Source organism: Rana temporaria, chromosome 8, assembly GCF_905171775.1.
Source record: "Rana temporaria chromosome 8, aRanTem1.1, whole genome shotgun sequence".
NCBI classification, from domain to species: Eukaryota; Metazoa; Chordata; class Amphibia; order Anura; family Ranidae; genus Rana; species Rana temporaria.
This window is the reverse complement of record NC_053496.1, coordinates 150,502,909-150,525,057: the sequence shown is the minus strand read 5'-3', so window position 1 is coordinate 150,525,057 and position 22,149 is coordinate 150,502,909. Positions and strand designations below refer to the sequence as shown.

General features: G+C 46.6%; 1 protein-coding gene across 2 annotated transcripts in view; it reads left to right on the top strand.

Moving 5' to 3' along the window:
* The first annotated feature begins 999 nt into the window (after positions 1 to 999).
* The window catches only part of SSRP1 (structure specific recognition protein 1), a 248,430-nt gene continuing 227,280 nt past the window's right edge, over positions 1,000 to 22,149 (top strand). For both annotated transcript variants that reach the window (XM_040320882.1, XM_040320881.1), the window contains exon 1: positions 1,000 to 1,151. In XM_040320882.1, coding sequence (XP_040176816.1) covers positions 1,098 to 1,151 — 54 coding nt within the window. In that variant the 5' untranslated portion in view covers positions 1,000 to 1,097. The remainder of the gene's footprint in view (positions 1,152 to 22,149) is intronic.

The following is a 22,149-nucleotide window of genomic DNA, read 5'->3' as shown; positions in this document are numbered from 1 at the left end:
CTTCAGCTGCCACTAGCTATTAGTGGTGATTGTTTTTTTTTGCGTTAGTTCCTCATTTTATGAGGATCTTATATATTTTATCTTTTAATCGTTCACATTATTGATGTGTTATATGCATTATTCCATTTATTTTTGCGCTCATCATTCACTTTATTCATCCAATTTGTTTGTTGTTAGCACAATTTAGATTTGAGCTGCATTTATTTTTTATTTATATTTTGTTAGCACATTTCTCACCCTCACTTTGTTAGTACTGGCTAGCGCGTTAGTCACCCCCCTTTTTTGCAACAAACATGTTATACTTACCTTCACTGTGCAGCTCGTTTTGCAGAGTGGCCCTGATCCACGTCTTCTGGGGTCCCTCGGTGGCTGTCTCTGGTCCTCCCCGCAACAACTCCACACATTCATGCGAGCGAGCTCGCATGGTGTGAAGTCCTTGAGGGCGTGCTCCCGTATTACAGCGACTATCACTCGGACCCGCCGTGTTATTGGATTTGATTGACAGCAGCGACAGCCAATGGCTGCGCTGCTTTCAATCCATCCGCTCCAGCCAATTAACGGTCAGGCTGGGCGGCGAAAAGGATGTCGAGCCAGGTAAGTATAACAGGGGGCCGGTATTGCCTGAAGTTTTTTCACCTTAATGCATAGGATGCATTGAGGTGAAAAAACTTTTACCTTTACAACCCCTTTAATTAATAGTAACAACAAAATGGCTCAGTATGTGATGCAGACTGCAGTCACTGGAGTTCCACTCTACACAGAAATCATGTACAGGAATCATGTGCTCTCTGTTTCATGTAGTGGAGCTCCAGCTGCAGAGATTCACAATAAAGTTCAGTAACAAAAATTAAAATTAAAATTGGAGTGGAGTGGAGGACACGTGCTTCCTGTCATCAGTGGGAGGCTCTACTCTGCAGCCAGACCCCTCTCGACGCTTCGCCCAATCTGTGTTCTATACTGGTTTCAGGTGATAGGTCACCAAAAGGGGAAGTGACGTCAGTTACGGAGAGCGAGTGAAAGCCGTGTGTTTCCAAGTAACTTCCGGTGGCTAGGTACGCGGTGGCGGGAAGCAGAGCGAGTGTCTGTTTAGACGCACAATGGCTGACACGTTAGAATTTAACGATATCTACCAGGAGGTGAAAGGGTTTATGGTGAGACTTTTTTGTACGAGTAAAGATAATGGGTTGAAATTTGGCAGCCGCGTGTGTGAGAGAATTGTCCTCTGCCGGGCCACAGGGAGTTATCGGCCAAACGTAGCCGCTTCTCTCTGTTAGCGATCACCGAGGGCCCAGTCACACGTGTCTGCACTGGTGGGTTGTGTTATCGCACACACCGTACTATTGGGTGTCCATGTATCATAGCCAACTCTACCTGTGTAAACTGTATTATGGTCTTGTTAACACAGGTGCTCCCTGGCTGCCTTGCTACGCTGGTTTTAAATCGGATGTGTGTGTGTGTGTGTGTGTGTGTGTGTGTGTGTATATATATATATATATGTGTGTGTGTGTGTGTGTGTGTATATATATATATATATATATATATATATGTGTGTGTGTGTGTATATATATATATATATATATATATATATATATATATATATATATATATATATATATATATATATATATATATATATATATATATAAATTTGTTTGTCAAGGAAAAATAATGCTGCCTGCAGAGTTTGTTGGATGTTGAAGCTTTGCAACCTCCTCCCCTGACTTGTATTGTGTGTTTAACCATTTATGTACCACAGGATCATTGACGCTTTATTTACCCAGTGCCATTTATGAACAACACTTGATAAAAGCTGTCAGGGCATCTGATCTGATGGGGGCTTGTACTTTGTCTAGGTGCACAGAGATGCTGTACTCCAAGGGGCTGGCTACTATGCAATCCATATGTCACAGAGAGCACACAGTACTATTTACAATGCTGATCCCTTCCTTCCCCTTATATCAGGGGGAGGAGGGCGAGATTGAAGGGGCACAATAAATAGATCCGCAGCACTAGCTGCGGATCCATTCATTCTGTTGCCTTGACTCAGGAATTGAGGTTGCCATGCCATTCGTTGCAGCAGGACATCATAGATATGTAACTTCCTAGGTTCACCCTTCCTTGAACCTTTGCAGGAGCCAAGACGTTTTCCATCCCCTGTCAGCGCCTTGGCAGCAGCTGCGGATCCATTGTCTACATACCCCCTCCCTACTGAGCCTAAACGGCACACACTTTTCACAGGTAAAAGTGATATAGTGGGACAGATTGGGGTAGGGAATTCCAAAGGATGGGAGAGGCTCGGGAGAAGTCCTGGAGGCGCGCATTAAAATGCACTCAAAATAACCCTTTTAAAATGATGCACAATCTCAAGGTACCCCATTCTAAAATGTAAAAAAAAATCTTTTACATAAGACAGAAATACCCAACGTAATCTATTCTTTCAAATGAGGTATGCCTTGGCAACGTTTATCAACTGATGACTTAATTGGTTGTTAGGATGCCTATTGCTGGAAGGTTGTAGTGGTGCACAATTAAATCCTGTGGCTTTGTGTAAATGGCTGGCTTGTATAAGCTGCACATGAATATATTTAGTGCATCTTCTTAAACTCTGAATTTAAAGGAGAGGTTCACCTTATGGAACAGCTGCAGCCTAGCTCACCTCAGTGCCAGCGAGCTGGCATCTTCTCTGGGTGCCTGCTGTCAGTTTAAAAAAAAAAAAGTAGCCGTGTGGGGCTCTGATCACCCAGTCATGTCATTAATTCACAGCACTCTGAATGGGAAACTAAAAAATCCCAACAGCCTTTTTTGGCTGTGGGCTTGTAGTATCGATGAACTACCAGGGCGCTGTTTAGCGCTCTGGTAGTTCATTCGTTCTTCCTGTCGGTGTGCATCTGTCTGCCCGTACGAGCAGTCAGATACACTGAAGTCTGCAGAAGTCCTGCATGGCACCTGCGATCTGCTGATCACTGATGCAGTGCTTTCCAGGCTCCAAGTAATAAAAATGCCTGTAAAAAGATGTGCAATTATTTTTTTACTTATCCTTTAACCGCTCATAGACCAGCTGGCACAGTTGTAATGCATCAGGTTGTCTCTCCTGGACGAGTTGCTGCCATTGTATGTTGGCTGCTGTAACAGACCTATGCATGCTGCCTGGACATGTATAATCTTCATGCAGGGAGGACTACAAGGAACTGCATGGCTTGTCACAATTGGATGTACCACATTGTATTCTGAGCTCAAAGGGTTAATTGGACAAGGGTCACTTTCACTGCTGAATGCTAATGTACCCTTTGCATAGCTAATGAACTCTCTTTTGTGTAGGTAACAGCCTCCTGTGAGGTGTATGCTGATGGGGATTATGTGTGAGTGATAATTGTTTTAAAGGTTAATTGAATTCTATTGTCTGATCAAGCTAAGTTTAGGAGCCAAAACGTCTAGCGGCTGATTGGCTCAAGGCAATGTCATTGTTTCAAAGTATGTGTATTGAAGCCCCCCCTGGGTGGGGGGGGGGGGTGTCATTTGTTTCTGTACAGTTTGTAACCAGATATAAGGAGGAAAAATGTGGCATTAAAAGTCAGTCCTGCCTGACTCTGCAAACGTAGCCCGTCTCGTTTCTTGGAAGGGCGTTCGATGGGATATACTGGCGGTACCTGCATATCGCAGCTTGCCAGGGAAAAGGACGTCTCAAACGGCTGAGACCCTCGCACTAGTCCGGGTAGCCGTTACAGCTGCAATAAGAGCTCTAGGGGAGCGTGCGCCAACAGCGCAATGCCGGTGCTGATGTGCATGGCTGCGATGTCTGCTGGCAACCTGTGACTCTGTCTCTCTGTCTCTCTCAAAAAAAATGCAGAAGTGATCAAATACCACCAAAAGAAAGCTTTTTTTGTGGGGGGGGGACATCAATTTTGTTAAGGTGCAGCATCGCGCAATTGTCAGTTAAAATGACACGGTGCCGTATTGCAAAACATGGCCTAGTCATTAACCACTTCAGCCCCTGAAGAATTTACCCCCTTCCTTATCAGTGCACTTTTTGTGATTCTGCACTGCGTCGCTTTAACTGACAATCGCCCGATTGAGCGACGTGGCTCCCAAACAAAATTGACGTCCTAATAGCGGTTTCTTTTGGTGGTATTTGATCACCTCTGCGGTTTTTATCCGCTTCCTTCCAGGAGAGTTAGGCAGAAACAAAGCACTTTAAGTGTTAACAACACTTTCCTCAGTGCAGCTCCTCCCAGGGGGCGTGGTTACCCGGGTATAACCCACACCCTGCTCTAGCAGCTCCAGTTTTTTTTTCTGCCTAACGACAGGCACTCTGGAGTCCTGTACTCTGGAGATTTTTTTCTTGCGATTTTCTCGCTTTTTATTTTTGTTCCTGCATTTTTGAATCCTGTGATTCTTCTATCAACAGCCGACTGGGTGACAGGCTGGGTCTTGACTCTTGTAGTCCCCCCCATGTTCGGCCATCGAGCGTGTGCCGGCCCTCCGCTCAGCTCTGGGTCGTCCACGACAGGCCCCATTGCTCCGGGGGCGGCCGGGGAACTTCATGTTCCAGGACACACATATGACTGGTCTCTATGGCCTTGTCGCAGTGTGTCTGGCCGACAGCCATGCCATTAGTGGACGTTGGTTCTGTCCGGGATGCCTCTAGCCGGTAGTCGCAGGTAGTGTAAGTAGTGGCCCCTTGCCCTGGCAAGGTGGTATGGCTGGTGTTTTTCCCTGGGGAGGTCGACTGAGGGTCTGCCCTGCTTTCCTCTCGCCCCTTCCTCTCCCTCCTTCTCCTGACTGGGTAGCGGCTGTGAGGGGGGCCTCCTGGGGTTTTCTTTATTACCGCCGGGGCCTGTGTTGTTACTCTGGGGGGGTGCTACTGTGTTGTATGCGGTGTTTGGTGCGTCACCGGTGGATTTTAAACTGCGCCACGGACGCCATTTTGCCGTGGTCGCGATTTACATAGCTCGGCGACCATTTTCCTGTAGCCCGCTGGTGATTTTTACCTCACACGGCGGCCATCTTGGAAATCTCTTGGCCTCTTGTGACAGTTTTAGCGCTGTGAAACGCCGTGATTCTTCCCTGAGGTGACAGACACAGCACAGCCAGCACATCGGAGCACACCTCAGATTTTCAGCTCTCTCTGCAGCTGGGTGGGGTGGTGAGTCACTGGGAGGCCTCTGCTTCTATTTTTGCAGCCAGGAGGTGACCGGTGGGTTGTTCTGTCTTGCAGTACACAGCGGTGGGGCTATATGGAACCTGAACCTGGTGTTTCTGCCCCAGCAATGCTTGAGTTATACTTTAATCCCCCTGCTCCTGCCGCATCTGTTGAGGCAATGTCGGCTGTACTTGAGGCGTTTCTCGCCAGGTTTGAAGCAGCTGGTGCCCAGTAGGGGGGTGCAAAGCGCCCCCTCCCTGAGCCTGCTTCTGGGGGTGTCTCTGACGCAGACTCATTGCCTGCTGTTACTCGTAAACGTGAGGATTTGGCAGGAGCACCAGTTGTGCCCGTCCCTTTTGGGTTCCGCAAACCGCCCAGCACCGCAAAAAAGTATTTCCCTGTATTCCTTATTTGGAGCATTTGCTATGTAAGGAATGGGACACGCCACAATGTTTTTGCTGTACCTAAAAACTTTGCGGTCCGTTATCCCTTTGAGGAGAACTTTTTAAAAAAAGTGGGTCTCTCCTCCGTCGGTGGACCCTCCTGTGTCCAGACTGAGTAAGGCCACCACATTGCCTGTGGTAGGGGCTCCTGCTTTTATGGACCCCACTGATAGAGCGGGCCACAGACTCCACTCTCCTATGTTCAGTTGTGGGTTCGGCTGTGAGACCGGTCGTGGCCGGGTCTCTGGTGTCGCAGACACTGACTGAACGGGCAAAGTTGTTGCTGCAGGAGCTGGAGGAGCAGGTTGCTTCCGAGACCTGCAAGGACCTGGCTGAACAATTGGTTCAGGGTCTAATATTTGTCTGTGAGTCGGCCCTGGATACAATTCCCTTGCTTTCCAGAGCCTCCGCCTATGTGGTGGTACTACGCCGCCTTGTGTGGCTGAAATGCTGGTCTGCAGACCGATCCTCCAAGATGGCCTTGGAGGATTTGCCCTTTAAGGGTGAGCGGCTTTTTGGGGCGTCCCTGGATGTCATCATTAAGGATGCCACAGGTGGTAAGAGAACACTGCTCCCACAGTCTGGGAAGGGCAAGGAGCCTCGCCGTAGGCAAGGGCCCTGTTTTACTACCCCAAAGCGGGTTTTTTTGTGCGCCCAGTGCAGCAGGAAAAAGTTTGCAAGGTGCTACAGCGCCTGCTGCAGGGCAGAAGCGCCCCTGATTCTGCAAGCCTAACAAGCCTGCGGACAAACCTGCTGCCGCATGAAGGTCTGCCCCCGCCCGGGTCTCGGGTGGGGGGCCGGCTTCGCGAATTCGTGGCACGGTGGTCGTCTCTCCGACCGTTGGGTTTGCAAAGTATTTTCCACGGGGTACAAGATGGAGTTTCTCTCTTGTCCACCAAACAGATTTTTTCCTTCCAACCTCCAGTTTCCTCCGGTTCGCCGGCAGGCTCTGTCATGGGCTGTCCAGGATTTTCTGGTCAGGGGAGTGATTGTGCCAGTTCCCTCGTTGGAACGCTTTCAGGGGTTTTACTCCAATCAGTTTGTAGTCCCCAAAAAGGAGGGGTCCGTCCAATCCTGGACCTCAAGGCCCTCAATTGCTTTGTCAAAGTGCAAAAATTCAGGATGGATTCGCTCGGTAATAGCAGCGCTCCAGCAGGGGGACTTCATGGCATCCTTGGCTATCATGGACGCATACCTGCATGTTCCCATATGCACAAAGCACCAGAGAATTCTGCGCTTTGTGATCGGGGAGGACCACTTTCAATTTGTGGCCCTCCCGTTCGGCCTGGCCTCGGCACCACAGGTTTTCACCACGGTGCTTGCCCTGATACTGGCCCTGCTTAGACGGCGAGGGATCGCTATCTTGGGATATCTGGACGACCTTCTCATGAGAGCTTCCTCAGGCTCAGAATTAGAAGAGGATGTGTCTATCACGTGTCCGACTCCAAGAGTTCGGCTGGCTTCTGAATATCCAGAAGTCAGTGTTGGTTCCGTCTCTGCGTCTGGAATACCTAGGGCTAGTCCTGGATTCCGCGGAGGCGAGAGTTTTTCTCCCAACGGAGAAACTTCAGACTCTGCAATCTGCGGTGCTGCAGTTGTTGACCCAGAGGTCATCGTCTCTTCGATTCTGCATGAGGGTTCTGGGTCTGATGGTGGCCTCTTTTGACGCAGTTCCTTAAGCCCAATTCCACACCAGCGAACTACAGAAGGAGATTCTGTCACGTTGGGACAGGCTCACGTCTTCTCTGGATTCCCAGATTCAGTTGAGTCAACTGGTCAAGTCTTCCCTGGTGTGGTGGCTGACGTCTCCGGTGCTTTGGGCCGGGAAGTCATTTCTGCCATGTCATTTGACAGTGGTCACGATGGATGCCAGCCTCTCCGGTTGGGGGGGCGTTTGGAGACAAATTTCTCAACTGCCCCTACTGGTCATTCGGCTTCCTTGCACGCACTGCATTTTTTGGAAGCAAAGAAGCTGTCCCTATCCCAAAAAGATGGTCTGGATGGGGGATCGAGAACCTTCCGGACTATTTTGTCCGTAAAGCTCGATGCCCTCCAATACACAAATCCGGGTTTGAACGGTAATACCGGAGCAAGGGTCCTGTCCATCAAAAGCACATGCCATTGAATGGAAAAGATCCCCTCAACCTCCCTGTATTGGGAGTGAAAACCAGAAAAAAAGTTCCACTCTAGTTCGTTGTCTGTTTCTGATCGATTTACTTCACATAGGAGATTCTCTCTAGGTACAGAAGCCAGTTCAGAGATAATGGAGTTTAAGGTCTCCTCCTGATATCCCTTCTCTGTAAATTTGTTATTTATAGTTTGGGCTTGTAACAGTAAATCTTCATGCTCAGAACAATTTCTCTTTAATCTAGTCAGCTGCCCCTTAGGAATGTTCCTAAGCCACATCGGGTGGTGGCCGCTGCTAGTGGGCAAATGGCTGTCCACAGGCTTGAAAAATACTTTCATCCCCAGCCTGTTTCCTAGTCTAAATATGTCCACATCTAAGAAGTGGTATATTAGTGGAACTAAATTCACTGGTCAGCTTGATGTTATCATTCAATTCCTCTAGGAAGTGTTGTAATGTGTCACGAGTCCCATCCCAAATAAAAAACAGGTAGTCAATGTACCTTTTTATAAAATAAATGAGGGCAGGCTTTGGCGAAAATGGTTTTGTTCTCCCATGAAGAGGTTCGCTATGCTGGGCGCAAACTTGGCCCCCATAGCGACACCTCTGGAGTAAAAATCGCCATTGAACCAGAAAAAGTTGTGACTCAGGCAGAAATCGAAAGCATTCCTTATAAAAAAAACTAGGGTTGTCCCGATAACAGTACCGGTATCGGGACCGATACCGAGTATTAGCGGGAGTACTCGTACTCCCGCTAATACCGCCGATACTAGAATAGAATACTCCCCCAGCCCCCCCCCCCTCCGTGACCCCCCCCCCCCGCCGCTACCGCTGGCCGATAACGCCGCCGCTACAACGTTAATCACCGGGGAACATTACAGACAGCTGCTGTTTTCCCCGCCGCGCATAGACACTCCCCCTTGGACGGATCTGTCCAATCGCGAGCAAGGGGGAGTGTCTATGCGCGGCAGGGAAAACAGCTGTTCAAACGAACGCTGTCTGTAATGTTCCTGCGCCGCGGTGATTAACAGTAGGTACGAGGGACATGGCTGCAATATGTGGGGGACATGGCTGCAATATGTGGGGGACATGGCTGCAATATGTGGGGGGACATGGCTGCATTTGGGGACACATTTTAAAAAAAAGTATCGGTATTCGGTATCGGCGAGTACATAAAAAAAGTATCGGTACTTTTACTCAGTCCTAAAAAAGTGGTATCGGGACAACCCTAAAAAACCGAAGTTAGGCTTACCGGTAACTCTGTTTTCAAGAGTCTTCCAGGACAGCCCTGTAGATGTAGCTCCTCCCTCCGGGACAGGAAACACAATCACCCCCAATCATAAAAGGCGGTCCTCCAGGTCCTCTCCTCAGTTCATCCAAGAATTCCTGACGGACTCTGAAAAACATAATCTTACCAACATATCGTTAGTACAAACTTCCATTTCCAGTTTAGAATAATATACACCGGGTGGGAAGCCAGGCTGTCCTGGAAGACTCTTGAAAACAGAGTTACCGGTAAGCCTAACTTCGGTTTTACCCTTTCGTCTTCCAGGACAGCCCTGTAGATGATAAACAAGAAACTTACTTATCAGGGTGGGGTTACTGCTTGGAGGACCCTCCTACCAAATGCCTGATCCTTCTCAGACATCAAGTCCAGGCGATAATGCTTGGCGAAGGTCGTATAACTTGACCACGTTGCCGCCTTGCAAATCTCTTCTGGTGAGGCTCCGCCCCTCTCGGCCCATGAACTCGAAACTGCTCTAGTCGAGTGTGCTTTAACAAATGGGGCTTGTAGGCCCTCTAACTCATAAGCCTTCTCTATTGCCATTCTGATCCATCTGGCAATAGAGGATTTTGATGCCTTATGACCCTTCTTACTACCTGAAAAATTAACAAAAAGGGAATCGCTCTTCCTAAACTCTTTGGAAGCTTCTAAGTAAACTAAAAGGCACCTTCTCACATCTAGTAAGTTTTGTGGTGCTCCCTCTGAGTCTGAGGTGGAATAAAAAGAAGGAAGGACAATGTCCTGTGTCCTATGGAACTTGGACACAACTTTAGGAAGAAAACTGGGGTCTGTTTTCAAAATAATCCTATCATCAAAAATCAACAAAAAAGGCTCCAAGATTGAAAGAGCCTGTAGCTCACTCACCCGTCTGGCTGAGGTCACTGCCACCAAGAGGACCGTTTTAAGTGTGACCCATTTCAGGATGGATTTCTCCAGAGGTTCAAAAGGTTTGCCTGAGAGTGCTCTGAGCACCAATGAAAGATCCCAAGAAGGACAGGTCGAGACCCTCACTGGCCTAGATCTTGATAAGGCCTTGAAAAAACTCCTAACGTATGAATTCTGCTGAAGGGAACACTGCAAGAAGACACTCAGGGCTGCTACCTGTACCTTTAGAGTGCTAGGGGAGAGACCCAGATCTACCCCAGCCTGCAAAAAATCCAGAATAGCTGGAATACCTGGATGATCTAACTCTTGTTCTCTCATCCAGGAACAAAATCTCTTCCAAAATTTGGCATAGATTGCTCTTGTAACTGGCTTTCTGCACTGTAATAGGGTGTTTATTACTTTCTCTGAGAAACCCTCTGCTCTCAATAACTCTTCCTCAGATACCACGCAGTTAGATTCAATCTGTCTATCTGCGGGTGTAGGATTGGACCCTGCGAGATCAGATCCTTCCGGACTGGAAGGGGAAATGGAGGAAAAATGCATAGTTCCTTCAGGATTGCGAACCAAGGCCTCTTTGGCCACCAGGGCGCGATCAAAATCAAGTCTGTCGCCTCCAACCGAAATTTCTGGAGCACTGCTGCTATCATCCTTACTGGGGGGAAGGCGTAGCAAATGTTGAACCTCCAGGGATTGGAAAATGCGTCTATCCTTAAGGCCTGATCTCTGGGATCTATTGAGAAGAACTGGGTTACTTTCTTGTTCTTTTCTGAGGCAAAAAGATCTATTTCCGGGAGACCCCACCTTTGTGTTATCTGAGCAAATACTTCTTCGTTCAGGGACCATTCGTCCTGTTTCACTGGCTGGCGACTTAAATAATCTGCCAGAGAGTTTTGAGTACCCTTTAGGTGAACTGCTGTCAGTGAAAACAAGTTGGTCTCCGCCCAGGAGAGGATTTTGTTGGATATCTCTTGCAAAGCCGGACTTCTTGTCCCTCCCTGCTTGTTCAGGTACGCAACAGCCGCTGCGTTGTCCGAACGAACTTGCAGGTGATGTCCTACCAACCTTCCCTGAAATGACTCTATGGTTCTTAGAATTGCCAACAGTTCTCTTTGGTTGGAGGAACGACTTGCCTCCACAGGAGACCATGCTCCCTGGGCTACTGCTTCCCCTAGATGGGCTCCCCAGCCCCAGGCACTTGCGTCCGTAGTCACTATTACTTCCACCGGGAAGGACCAGTCTAGACCCTTGCTCAGGTTGTGATGTTTTCGCCACCACCACAACTTCCTTTTTACTTTGGCTGAGATTGGAATCAGTGACTCTAAATCTTGACTTTGGCCGCTCCAGAGACGGAGCATAAGTTCCTGTAATGGGCGTTGATGATGTCTTGCCCAAGGAACTGCAGGGAAGCAGGATGTCATGAACCCCAGGACTCTCATTACCTCTCTGATTGAAATCCACTGATTGGACTGTAGTTGGGCAACGGCCTGACTTACTTTGATAACCTTTTCCTCGGGGAGATAAATTTTTCTCCTTACCGAAGATATCCTGTACCCCAGGTAAACCACTTCCTGGGATGGCACCAACTGGGATTTGTCCCGGTTGATTATCCACCCGAGTGAGGAGAGATATTCCTGTGCCACCAGTAAATCCTTCCCTAACTGTTGAGCCGATCTGGCTACAAACAGTAGATCGTCCAGATATGGGATTACCGTGATAGCTTGATCTCTGAGAGGGGCAAGAGCTTCTGCCAGAACCTTGGTAAAAATTCTCGGAGACGAGGATAGACCAAAGGGCAGAGCTTGGAACTGGAAGTGTTGAATCCCTAAAGTTGCCCTCACTGCTACCCTGAGAAATTTCTGGTAATCTGGATGTATAGGGATGTGCAGATAAGCATCCCTGAGATCCAGGGTCGCCATGTAACACCCCGGGAACAGACATCTTGCAACTGTAAAGATCGACTCCATCCTGAACCTTTTGTATTTTACAAATCTGTTCAGGGGCCGAAGGTTCAGGATCATCCTGAACTTCCCTGATGGTTTCTTTACTATGAAGACATGGGAATATACTCCCTGTCCCTGCTCCTCCAGGGGTACCTGAATTAGAACTCTCTGATCCACTAATTCTCCTAGCGACAGCATGAGAGCTTCTGCTTTTGCCTTTTCTCTGGGAGGATGAGTCACCCTGAAGTTCCATTGAGGCAGTGACGTAAACTCCAGTTTGTATCCGTTCTCTATTAAATTTAGAATGAACGGGCTTGAGGTTGCCTTGGTCCATTGTGGGAGGAACTGCCCCAACCTTCCTCCCACGGGGACACAGGAGTCATTGCGGTTTTGGGGGGGGTTGAGGAGGATTAAACAGGATTCCTCCTCTACCACGCCCCTTGTGGCCTGCCCAATGCTTCTTGGGTTGGCCTTCCTTTTTCTGGTTTTGCCAAAAGTTTGAACCCCTGAAGCCACGAAAAAAACTCTTTCCTTCGGCTTTTTTCTTTTTCTCAGGAAAGGCCTTCTTCCTGTCCTGAGTACGTTCTAAAGCCTCTTGGAGGCCGGGTCCAAAAAGGTGATCTCCTGAAAACGGAAGACCACACAATTTTAATTTTGAGGCGGCGTCTCCCGTCCAAGTTTTTAGCCATACTGATCTTCTGGCTGCATTGACCAAGGCTGCTGACCTGGCAGCCAACTTTACTGACTCCTCTGAGGCGTCAGCTAGAAAACCCACTGCTTTAAACAAGAGTGGAAAAGATTTTAAAAGCTCTTGTCTAGAGGTACCTGCCAAGATGTGTGCCTGTAACTGGGTGAGCCAACACTCTAAGTTTCTTGCTACACAAGTAGCCGATAGAGCTGGTTTTAAACTGATCGCAGAGGCGTCCCAAGCTCTTTTCAAAAGTAGGTCCCCCCTTTTGTCCATTGGGTCCCTAAGGGAACCTAGGTCATCAAATGCCAAATCTGTTCTTCTGGAGACTTTGGCTAAAGGGGCATCCAGTCTAGGAACCTTGTTCCAAGGATGAGACACATCTGATTCGAATGGAAACCTACGTTTGAGGCTGCCTGAAAAAAAGGGTCTTCTTTCAGGTTGTTCCCACTCTCGCAGAATCATATCAATCAAAGACTTATGAACCGGAAAAACTTTGGTTCTGGTCGCATTCCCCTGATACATGAGGTCATGCCGTGAGAGCTGAACCTGTTCCTCCTGGATATCTAAAGTGTCATAGATGGCATTCAGGAGATCCCCCACATCATCCAATGACAATTTGTATCTGGCCGCCCTGGAGGAATCCTCCTCTCCCTCTGATTCAGATGCTGAACCTGCCTGAGAGGAAACAACTGATCTGGGAGTTCTGTCTCTAATTTCCTCCTCTTCCTCCTGAATTTGTAAGGAAGGAGTACTAGAGGCCCTAGTTAGGGACGGGGCTGGAACCTGCATCCTATCAATCAGTCCCTTAAACGACTGAAATGTGGATGCCATCTCATCTTTAAAGGATGATAACATTTGGTTACAAGTGGTTAACGAACTTTCTTTAACCAAGCTATTAACACAGTCAGGACATAAAGGCTTATCCCAATTTGAACTTAGCTTTGTCCCACACACTGCACATTTCTTCCTAGGAGGCTGGTTCTTATCATGGGCCTTGACCTGTTAAAATAAACAACACAGTTTGACCACATTACAACCAGCTAAACCTTCATTCACCACTGTGACAAGGTTTCCTAGAAGGTGCAAAAGAAAAAACCTCCACCAAACAGGTTCACCACCTAGGGGGGTATCTGGGGTAAAAATCCCCTACCTATCAGAGTAAGCCATGTGCCGTCACCAGGCCTTACCTGAGAGGTACCGGTGCCTGCTGGACCAGGATCGGAAATAGCCGCTGCTGCCTCCATGGTCCTGTGTAATCGTTTTCAGTCTCCCTGAATAAACACCAGCGCCGGGTCCTTCGAGTCTCCTCCGCGCCCTTTTTTTGAAGTAGGAACGATACTTCCGGGCGCCCCCTGATGACGCGCTTCCGCCGAGAATACTCCTTCCTCTCTTTGGAACGCATGGAACCCGCCCCCTCATCGAATACCGGAAGCGGCGCGCCGAATCGATGGCGACTCTCACCCTCGCGGCCACGCCACCCGGATCACTACAGGGGACGGATCCCACCGTCAACGGGGTCCGACTCTCGCCGAGCTCACGGCGGAGGAGACTCCAGCTACGCTCTCTACCCCTAGGGCCAGAGGAGTGCTGAAGGCTGAGGTAGGTTCTCTCACATAAACAAACAAACAAACACGTTCCCTGATTGTATCTCCTCCCGTCCGGCAGGAAACACAAAAAACTGAGGAGAGGACCTGGAGGACCGCCTTTTATGATTGGGGGTGATTGTGTTTCCTGTCCCGGAGGGAGGAGCTACATCTACAGGGCTGTCCTGGAAGACGAAAGGGTAAAAAACCTTTTGGTCATGGGGTATGTCTTCACGTCGGCACAGGGCCCAATTAAGAGCCAAGAGTGCATCGCAGTTGAGAAATTTGTCTCCACCTCAAACAACAAAGAATTTACCGTCAAGGAATTTATTACTTGTAACACCATGTATGTGGTCTATGCACTTCAGTGCCCGTGCGGCCTGATTTATATAGGTCGCACAAATTGGCAACTGAAAATTAGGATTGCCGAACATGTTGTGAACATTTATTAATGGTTTCAAAGACCATAATGTGTCCCTTCATTTCAATCTCTTTCATGATCAGAACCCCATTGGCCTGAAATTTTGGGGTATAGATCACTTAAAACCTGCATGGAGAGGCTCTAACCTCGTTAGAGATCTCTCCAAAAGAGAAACTCAGTGGATATTCTCTGTCGATACCTTATCCTCGAGAGGGTTAAATGTAGATCTAGATATAAATTGTTTCATAAGTGACTTTTAGATGCAATTTTCTGGGATATCCTATTTTGACATACATATTGGTGGATGATTACAGTTATGGTTTTATAAGTATTAATTTGTATGTGTTTTAACTATTCCAATTTTAGCTACCGTATTTTCCGGCGTATAAGACGACTCGGCGTATAAGACGACCCCCTAATTTTCCAGGAAAAAATTTGGTTTTGGGATATACTCGCCGTATAAGACTACCCCCTTCCTACTAGTCTTTCTGGAAGCTGAGGGGTAGCCGGAACAACCGCTGACAGAAACAGGCTTTTTACATGCCCCACTGTGCCATTACATGCCCCCACTGTGCCATTACATGCCCCCACACTCACGTTTTGCAGGCCGGTGACAGTCTCCATCTGCTGCGAGCATCCATGATTTCAAAGCCGCGCCGTCTTCTCAGCGTGTCCTGTGATTGGCGGAACACAAATTTTCCCAGTAGTGCCTCTGTTCTGTGTTCCGCCAATCACGGATGCCTTCTCATCTCGTCCGAGGATGAGAAGGCATCTGTGATAGGCGGAACACAGAACAGAGGCGCTGCTGGGAAGTTTTGTGTTCCGCCAATCACAGGACAAGCTGAGAAGACGGCGCGGCTTTGAAATTATGAACGATCGCAGCTGCACGGAGACCGTACCCGGCGTATAAGACGACCCCTGACTTTGGATGCATTTTTTTGCATCCAAAAAGTCGTCTTATACACCGGAAAATACGGTATTTAATTTATATTTTCATATTTTTATATCTATTTAAACTTTATAATGATAAATTTTTATATTTATGATAAATATTTTAATTTTATATTTAGATGAATTTATTCAGCATGCGTTTGTAGTGAATATGCTGTGGATATGTAATTTCTGTTTACAGTGTGTGTGTGTGTGTGTGTGTGTGTGTGTGTATATGTATGTATGTGTGTGTGTGTGTGTGTGTGTGTGTGTGTGTGTGTGTGTGTGTGTGTGTGTGTGTGTGTGTGTGTGTATATATGTGTATATATATGTGTATATATATGTGTATATATATGTGTATATATATATATATATATATATATATATATATATATATATATATATATATATATATATTTATATTACTATGGGTTAATGGATTCACTGAATTTCTACCGATGTGTCCATTTTCTATGGTGGGGGTGAATTGTAGTAACTAGTATGCAGTACTACTTGATCTGTCCTTCCCGCCCCGCTCGTTTTAAAATGCCTAAACGGAGTTCAATAACTCTGTGGTGCATCCTAGTTCACACCCTCTGTTCTCCGATTGGTCAGTGAATGGAGAAGGAGGATTTAAGCAAGCATGGACGTTCGTGTAGCCACTAGTCAGGGCGTAGTAGAAACTAGTCAGGGCATGAGGTACACGACACGCCGGAAATGACACTTGCGCTTCACTTAAGGCAGTGTTTCTCAATTCCAGTCCTCAGGCCCCCCCCAACAGGTCAGGTTTTCAGGATTTCCCTCAGATGAAAAGGCTGTGGTGATTACTAAGGCAGTGAAACTGATCAAATCACCTGTGAAAAATAATGGAAATCCTGGGGGCCTGAGGACTGGAATTGAGAAACACTGACTTAAGGGAACCATCTTACTACCTGTGAACCAGCCGGTGATTTTAGCAGGGAACGCTGATCGGGTCTAGGATCTGGTGACGTTTTTCATTTCCAATGTTCTTGATTTTTAATGCAAATGTACGTATGATGTATAGGGGAACTTGATGGAAGGGGTGAACGCTAAATAAACAGGATTACGCTATGTTTGCCCTTTCTGTGTTTATTTGCTATATCCGAGGCTGATTCCATACAAGTGGCTCCCCAATAGATGTATACTGCAGCAGTCCTCATTAGATCATTTTATTGAAAGGCCTGTCTTTTGAAATTCTGAGTTTAAACCCCTGATGGGAGAGTGTTCACACGTGGTGGATTGTGAGAATGCAGTGGAAGGTGCACGGACTACTTTTGGACATCTGGGAGTGGCTTTTCATCTATATCCAACATTAGCGCTGTTTGTATTTTAACACTGGAATGGACATTGTCTTTACTTTAGTGTCATGAATACTTATATGTTTGGGGGTTCTAATTAGAGGGAAGGAGATGGCAGTGAAAAATTACACATTAGAACTGGTTTTACTTGTAATGCCAACGGCCACCACCAGATGGCCCCAGATCACAGAAGGAATCTTGGGACTTCACAAGGCCTGAATTACCGGCCGTCGCGGGCCCACCGCGATCGTGTGGCGGGGGAGATGGGGGCGCACAGAGACACAGGATCCTGTGCCTCCGTGCGCCCCCACCTCCCCAGCCGCGATGGCTGGCAATTGAGGCCGCAAAGCCCCGGCCTCAATTGCGACCTGCTGCCCGGATTTTGTCGAGCCCTGCCAGATGGAGGCCCGGGCGTGATTTGATGACGTCACGCCCGGGTACTCGTAAGTAAACAAACCGCAATTGCGGCTAGTAAAAATGAGACCTGTGAATTTTTTTTCAGGATCTTTCTTTCCAGCCTGGAGGAGATGTGAGGTTTTATTGACCACGCATCTCTCCTTAAAGAGGACCTGTCACACACTATTCCTATTACAAGGGATGTTTACATTCCTTGTAATAGGATTAAAAACGATCGAAAAAAAGTGTAAAAAATAAGTAAAAAAAAAAAAAAATTAAAACGCCCCTATCCCCGCTAGCTTGCGCTCAGAACGTAAACGTCGTTCAAACCACACATGTGAGGTGTCGCCACGATCGTTGGAGCGTGTGCAACAATTCTAGCACTAGACCTCCTCTGTAACTCTAAACTGGTAACCTGTAAAAAAATTTAAAACGTCGCCTATGGAGATTTTTAAATAACAAAGTTTGGCGCCATTCCATGAGTGTGCGCAATTTTAAAGCATGACATGTAAGGTATCTATTCGGCGTAACATCTTTCATATTTTACAGAAGAAATTGGGCTGACTTTACTGTTTAATTCATGAAACCATTTTTTTTCCAACAAAAAAAAAAGGTGTTTGAAAAATGATTGCGCAAATACCGTGCAAGATAAAAAGTTGCAATGACCGCCATTTTATTCCCTAGTGTGTCTGCTAAAAAAACATATATAATGTTTGGGGGTTGTGAGTAATTTTCTAGCAAAATGATTTGTACATGTAGGAGAGAAGTGCCAGAATAGGCCCAGTATGGAGGTGGGTATTAAAGCCCTGTATTGAAGTGGTTAGAGTGGAGGTTCACCCGAAAAGTTAATTTTTAAGATTAGATTGATGCTCATTTTGTCAAGGGGAATCGGGTAGTTTTTTTTTTTTTTAAATCGAAGCAGTACTTACTGTTTTAGAGAGCGTTCTTCTCCGCCGCTTCCGGGTATGGGCTGCGGGACTGGGCATTCCTTTTTGATTGACAGGCTTCCGACGGTCGCGTATATCGCGTCACGATTTTCCCAAAGTAGCCGAACGTCGGTGCGCAGGCGCCGTATAGAGCTGCACCGACGTTCGGCTACTCGTGACGCGATGTATGCGACCGTCGGTAGCCTGTCAATCAAATGGGAACGCCCAGTCCCGAAGACCATACCCGGAAGCGGCGGAGAAGATCGCTCTCTAAAACGGTAAGTACTGCTCGGATTTTAAAAAAACGACCCGATTCCCCTTGACAAAATGAGCATCAATCTAATCTTAAATTTTTTTTTCGGGTGAACTCACGCTTTAAAGGGGTTGCAAAGGAATTTTTTTTATCCCCCTTTTAATAAGGGGGCCCCCCCACCCTATGCGAATGAGTATGGGGTACATCGTACCCCTACCCATTCACCTGGGGGGGGGAAAGTGTCAAGAAAAAAAAGAAAAAAAATTATTAGGCAGCTCTGGGCATGGCAAGCTGACTAAGATTGCACTGCACATGATTGGCAGGTGCATGCTGGGTAGCCAGAATGCACAGAATCCAGGGAGGACACTGTGGCCCCAGGTGCCCACAATTGGAGATGGCTGTGCAGGAACTTCACAAAGTAAGAAAACGATGCTGCACAAATGAAAAACTGGGAATAGTTTACAGCAGGGATCGACAAATCCCGGTCGCCAGGTCGCCATGGCGACTAGAAATAGTTTCCTGGCGACTTGGTTTAGAAGGTGGGCATCTGGTGGTGAGCCGTTGGTATTACAAGTTATTACCACCAGATGTGAGCTGGCGCCAACTGGTGGTGGCCGTTGGTATTACAAGTTAAGCATTACAAGTTAAACAGCAATTCTAATGTAATTTTTCACTATTTTCACTGCCATCTTCTTCCCTCTAATTAGAACCCCCAAACATTATATATATTTTTTATCCTAACACCCTAGAGAATATAATGGCGATCGTTGCAATACTTTCTGTCACGCCGTATTTGCGCAGCGGTCTTACAAGCGCACTTTTTTGGGAAAAAGTTACACTTTTTTTAATTAAAAAATAAGACAACAGTAAAGTTATCCCCATTTTTTTTTAATATTATGAAAATTAATGTTACGCAGAGTAAATTCATACCCAACATGTCACGCTTCAAAATTGCGTTTGAACACCGTTTACATATGCGGGCGCTGCTCACGTATGTGTTCGCTTCTGCGCGCAAGCTCGTCGGGACGGGGCACGTTTTCTGGCTCCCAACTTTTTTAGCTGGCTCCTAGATTCCAAGCAAATTTGTCAACCCCTGGTTTACAGCATACTCACGAGTAGAGGTCGACCGATATGGGGTTTTCTATGGCCGATGCCGATATATAATGCAGATTTTTGCGGCCGATATTTTGGGCCGATTTTTTTTAATTTTTTTTTTATTTATTTTTTTTTGCTAGGCGCGGGTGGTGCTGCGTTGTGGAGATGGATGGGTGGTGCTGCGTTGTGGAGATGGATGGGTGGTGCTGCGTTGTGGAGAGGGATGGGTGGTGCTGCGTTGTGGCAATGAAGATGATTGATTTGCAATGCATTGTGAAAATGAATGAAGATGAGTTACATTGTGAAGAGGATCTCCACAATGTAACTCTGATATGCACCCAGAGTCATCCTCATCCATTTTCTCAATGCCAGCCTCAGCCAGGTTTCACTTTAAAAAGACATACAATTAAGTCTGCAGGTATCTATCTGCATGCACATGATAGGCTAGGTGCATGCTGATGAGATGACCAGCAAATCATTGAACAAGTAAAATACAAGCAGCCAGCAGGCTCCGCCTCAGCAGGAAAGGAAGACAGAGCTAGTGCTGGCCACGATCTCCTGCTGGGGGGAGTTACCATGTCAGGTGGAAGATGCTTGTTTGATTTTTTTTCCTCTATTACAGCACGCCGAGTGGCGGGGCGGTACGATGAATGGTGAAATCTCTCCTTGGCTTCTCTATAGTGGCTGTGCGGGCGGAGGATTCAAGAATATATTGCTTCAAGAGCACTGGTCAGTACTGCAAGTCAGGTGGCAGAGAAACAATCATTGGCCCTTTACAAGTATCTGCCACCTGACTTGCAGTACTGACCAGTGCTCTTGAAGCAATGTATTCTTGATTCATACACCCGCACGGCCACTATAGACGCTAAGGAGAGATTTCACTGGAATTCATCGTACCGCCCCGCCCTCGGCGTGCTGTATTAGAGAAACAATCATTGGCACTTTACAAGCATCTAATACAGCACGCCGAGGGAGGGGCGGGGCGGTACGATGAATGCCAGTGAAATCTCTCCTTAGCTTGTGATTGTTTATCCAATACAGCACGCCAAGGAAGGGAGGGGGCGGGGCGCTACGATGCAAGGCCAGTAAAATCTTTCCTTAACTTCAATAGTGGGCGTGCGGATGGAGGATTCAGGGACACACGCTGCTAGAGCACTGGTCAGTACTGCAGGGCAGGCGGCCATGCCAACCGTTTATTGTAATAGCCGCGAATCGGCCGTTTTTTTTTTTTTACAACAATCGGCCGATGCCGATTTCATAAAAATGGCCAAATATCGGCCGATAGATATATCAGTCGACCTCTACTCACGAGGCATAAGTATTTTAGGGGAGTCATATTTCGGCCAGAACTCTGCTTTAATTGCACGTTATTGAGCTACTCAAATTATTTTATTTAAAACAATAACATTACCAGTGCATGTTAACAAAAATTACTAGTAACAAAAATAAGTCATAAATCTCCTGTTTTGTAGGCGCGATTACTTTTGCGCAAACCAATTACTATGTGGTTATCTTTGGGTAAAGAAAATAAATAAAAGATGTAGAAAAATGCATATCGGCCTAAACTGAGAAATCGTCAAGATAACAAGAGTGGCTACGGGACATCTCTGAATGTCCTTGAGAGGTCCAAACTTGAACCTGATTGAACTTCTCTGGAGAGATCTGAAAATCGCTGTGTGCTGACTACCCCCTATCCCACCTGTTGGAGCTTGAGAGGTCCTGCAGAGAAGAATGGGAGAAACTGACCAAAATAGGTGTGCCAAGCTCGTAGCATCATACTCAAAAAGATTTAAGGCTGTAATTGGTGCCAAAGGCACTTCAACAGAGTATTGAGCAAAGGCCGTGAATACTTGTGTACATTTTGATTTTGATGTGTGATTTGCAACAAACTTCTTTTGCGTTGTCATTATGCGCTATTGTTTGTGAAATTTTGAGGAAAATAATGAATTTAATCCTTTTTGGAATAAGGCTGTAACAACACAAAATGTGGAAACATTGAAGTGCTGTGAATACTTTCTAAACTTTTTAAAGTATATCGTGGGCATACACTCCACATTAATGTATTTAAAAAATAAACCGTAAAGTTAGCCCAATTTTTTTTTTTTTTTTTTATATGTGAAAGAGGATCGTGATCTTTATTCTAAGCCAAAACATTTTGATTCTCATTTTAGCCAGAATTGTGTATCTCTAATCAAAAATGTAATATGGGTGTGTTATTGATGCATTCTTGCTGCTCAATGCATGTGAAGCCATACGTAGGATTTAAAGGGATGCATATTTCTTGAGCTTTTCTTGCACTAAAGGTGCCAAGGTGCTCAAATTTTTTTTTTGGGGGGGGGGGGGGGGGGCCCAAACTGAAAAAAAAAAATCAAACGCAGCCACTGTGCTCCCACCCGTCACACAGTGTCTCGGTGGGTCACAACGGCGGGCCACGCTCCTCGATGGCTTCTCCTGTCCTCTTCCCATCCTCTGCTATGATTGTACTCCCAAAAATCGCGCTCATGGCACTCTAGAGTTCATAGAGACAAGGATTTGAAATGGTTATATATAATAACATAGTCCATTTATTGTAAGGAAAACTCCAGATGTGTCTAAAAACAGTCTGTGAATATGTAAAAAAGTAAAAAAATACTGGCTCCACAACATATATCATAAGGCTCAAAAGATTAGGCTCTTATAGTTCCAGAGAACAGTCCCTCTAGTAAAAGTAAAAATGG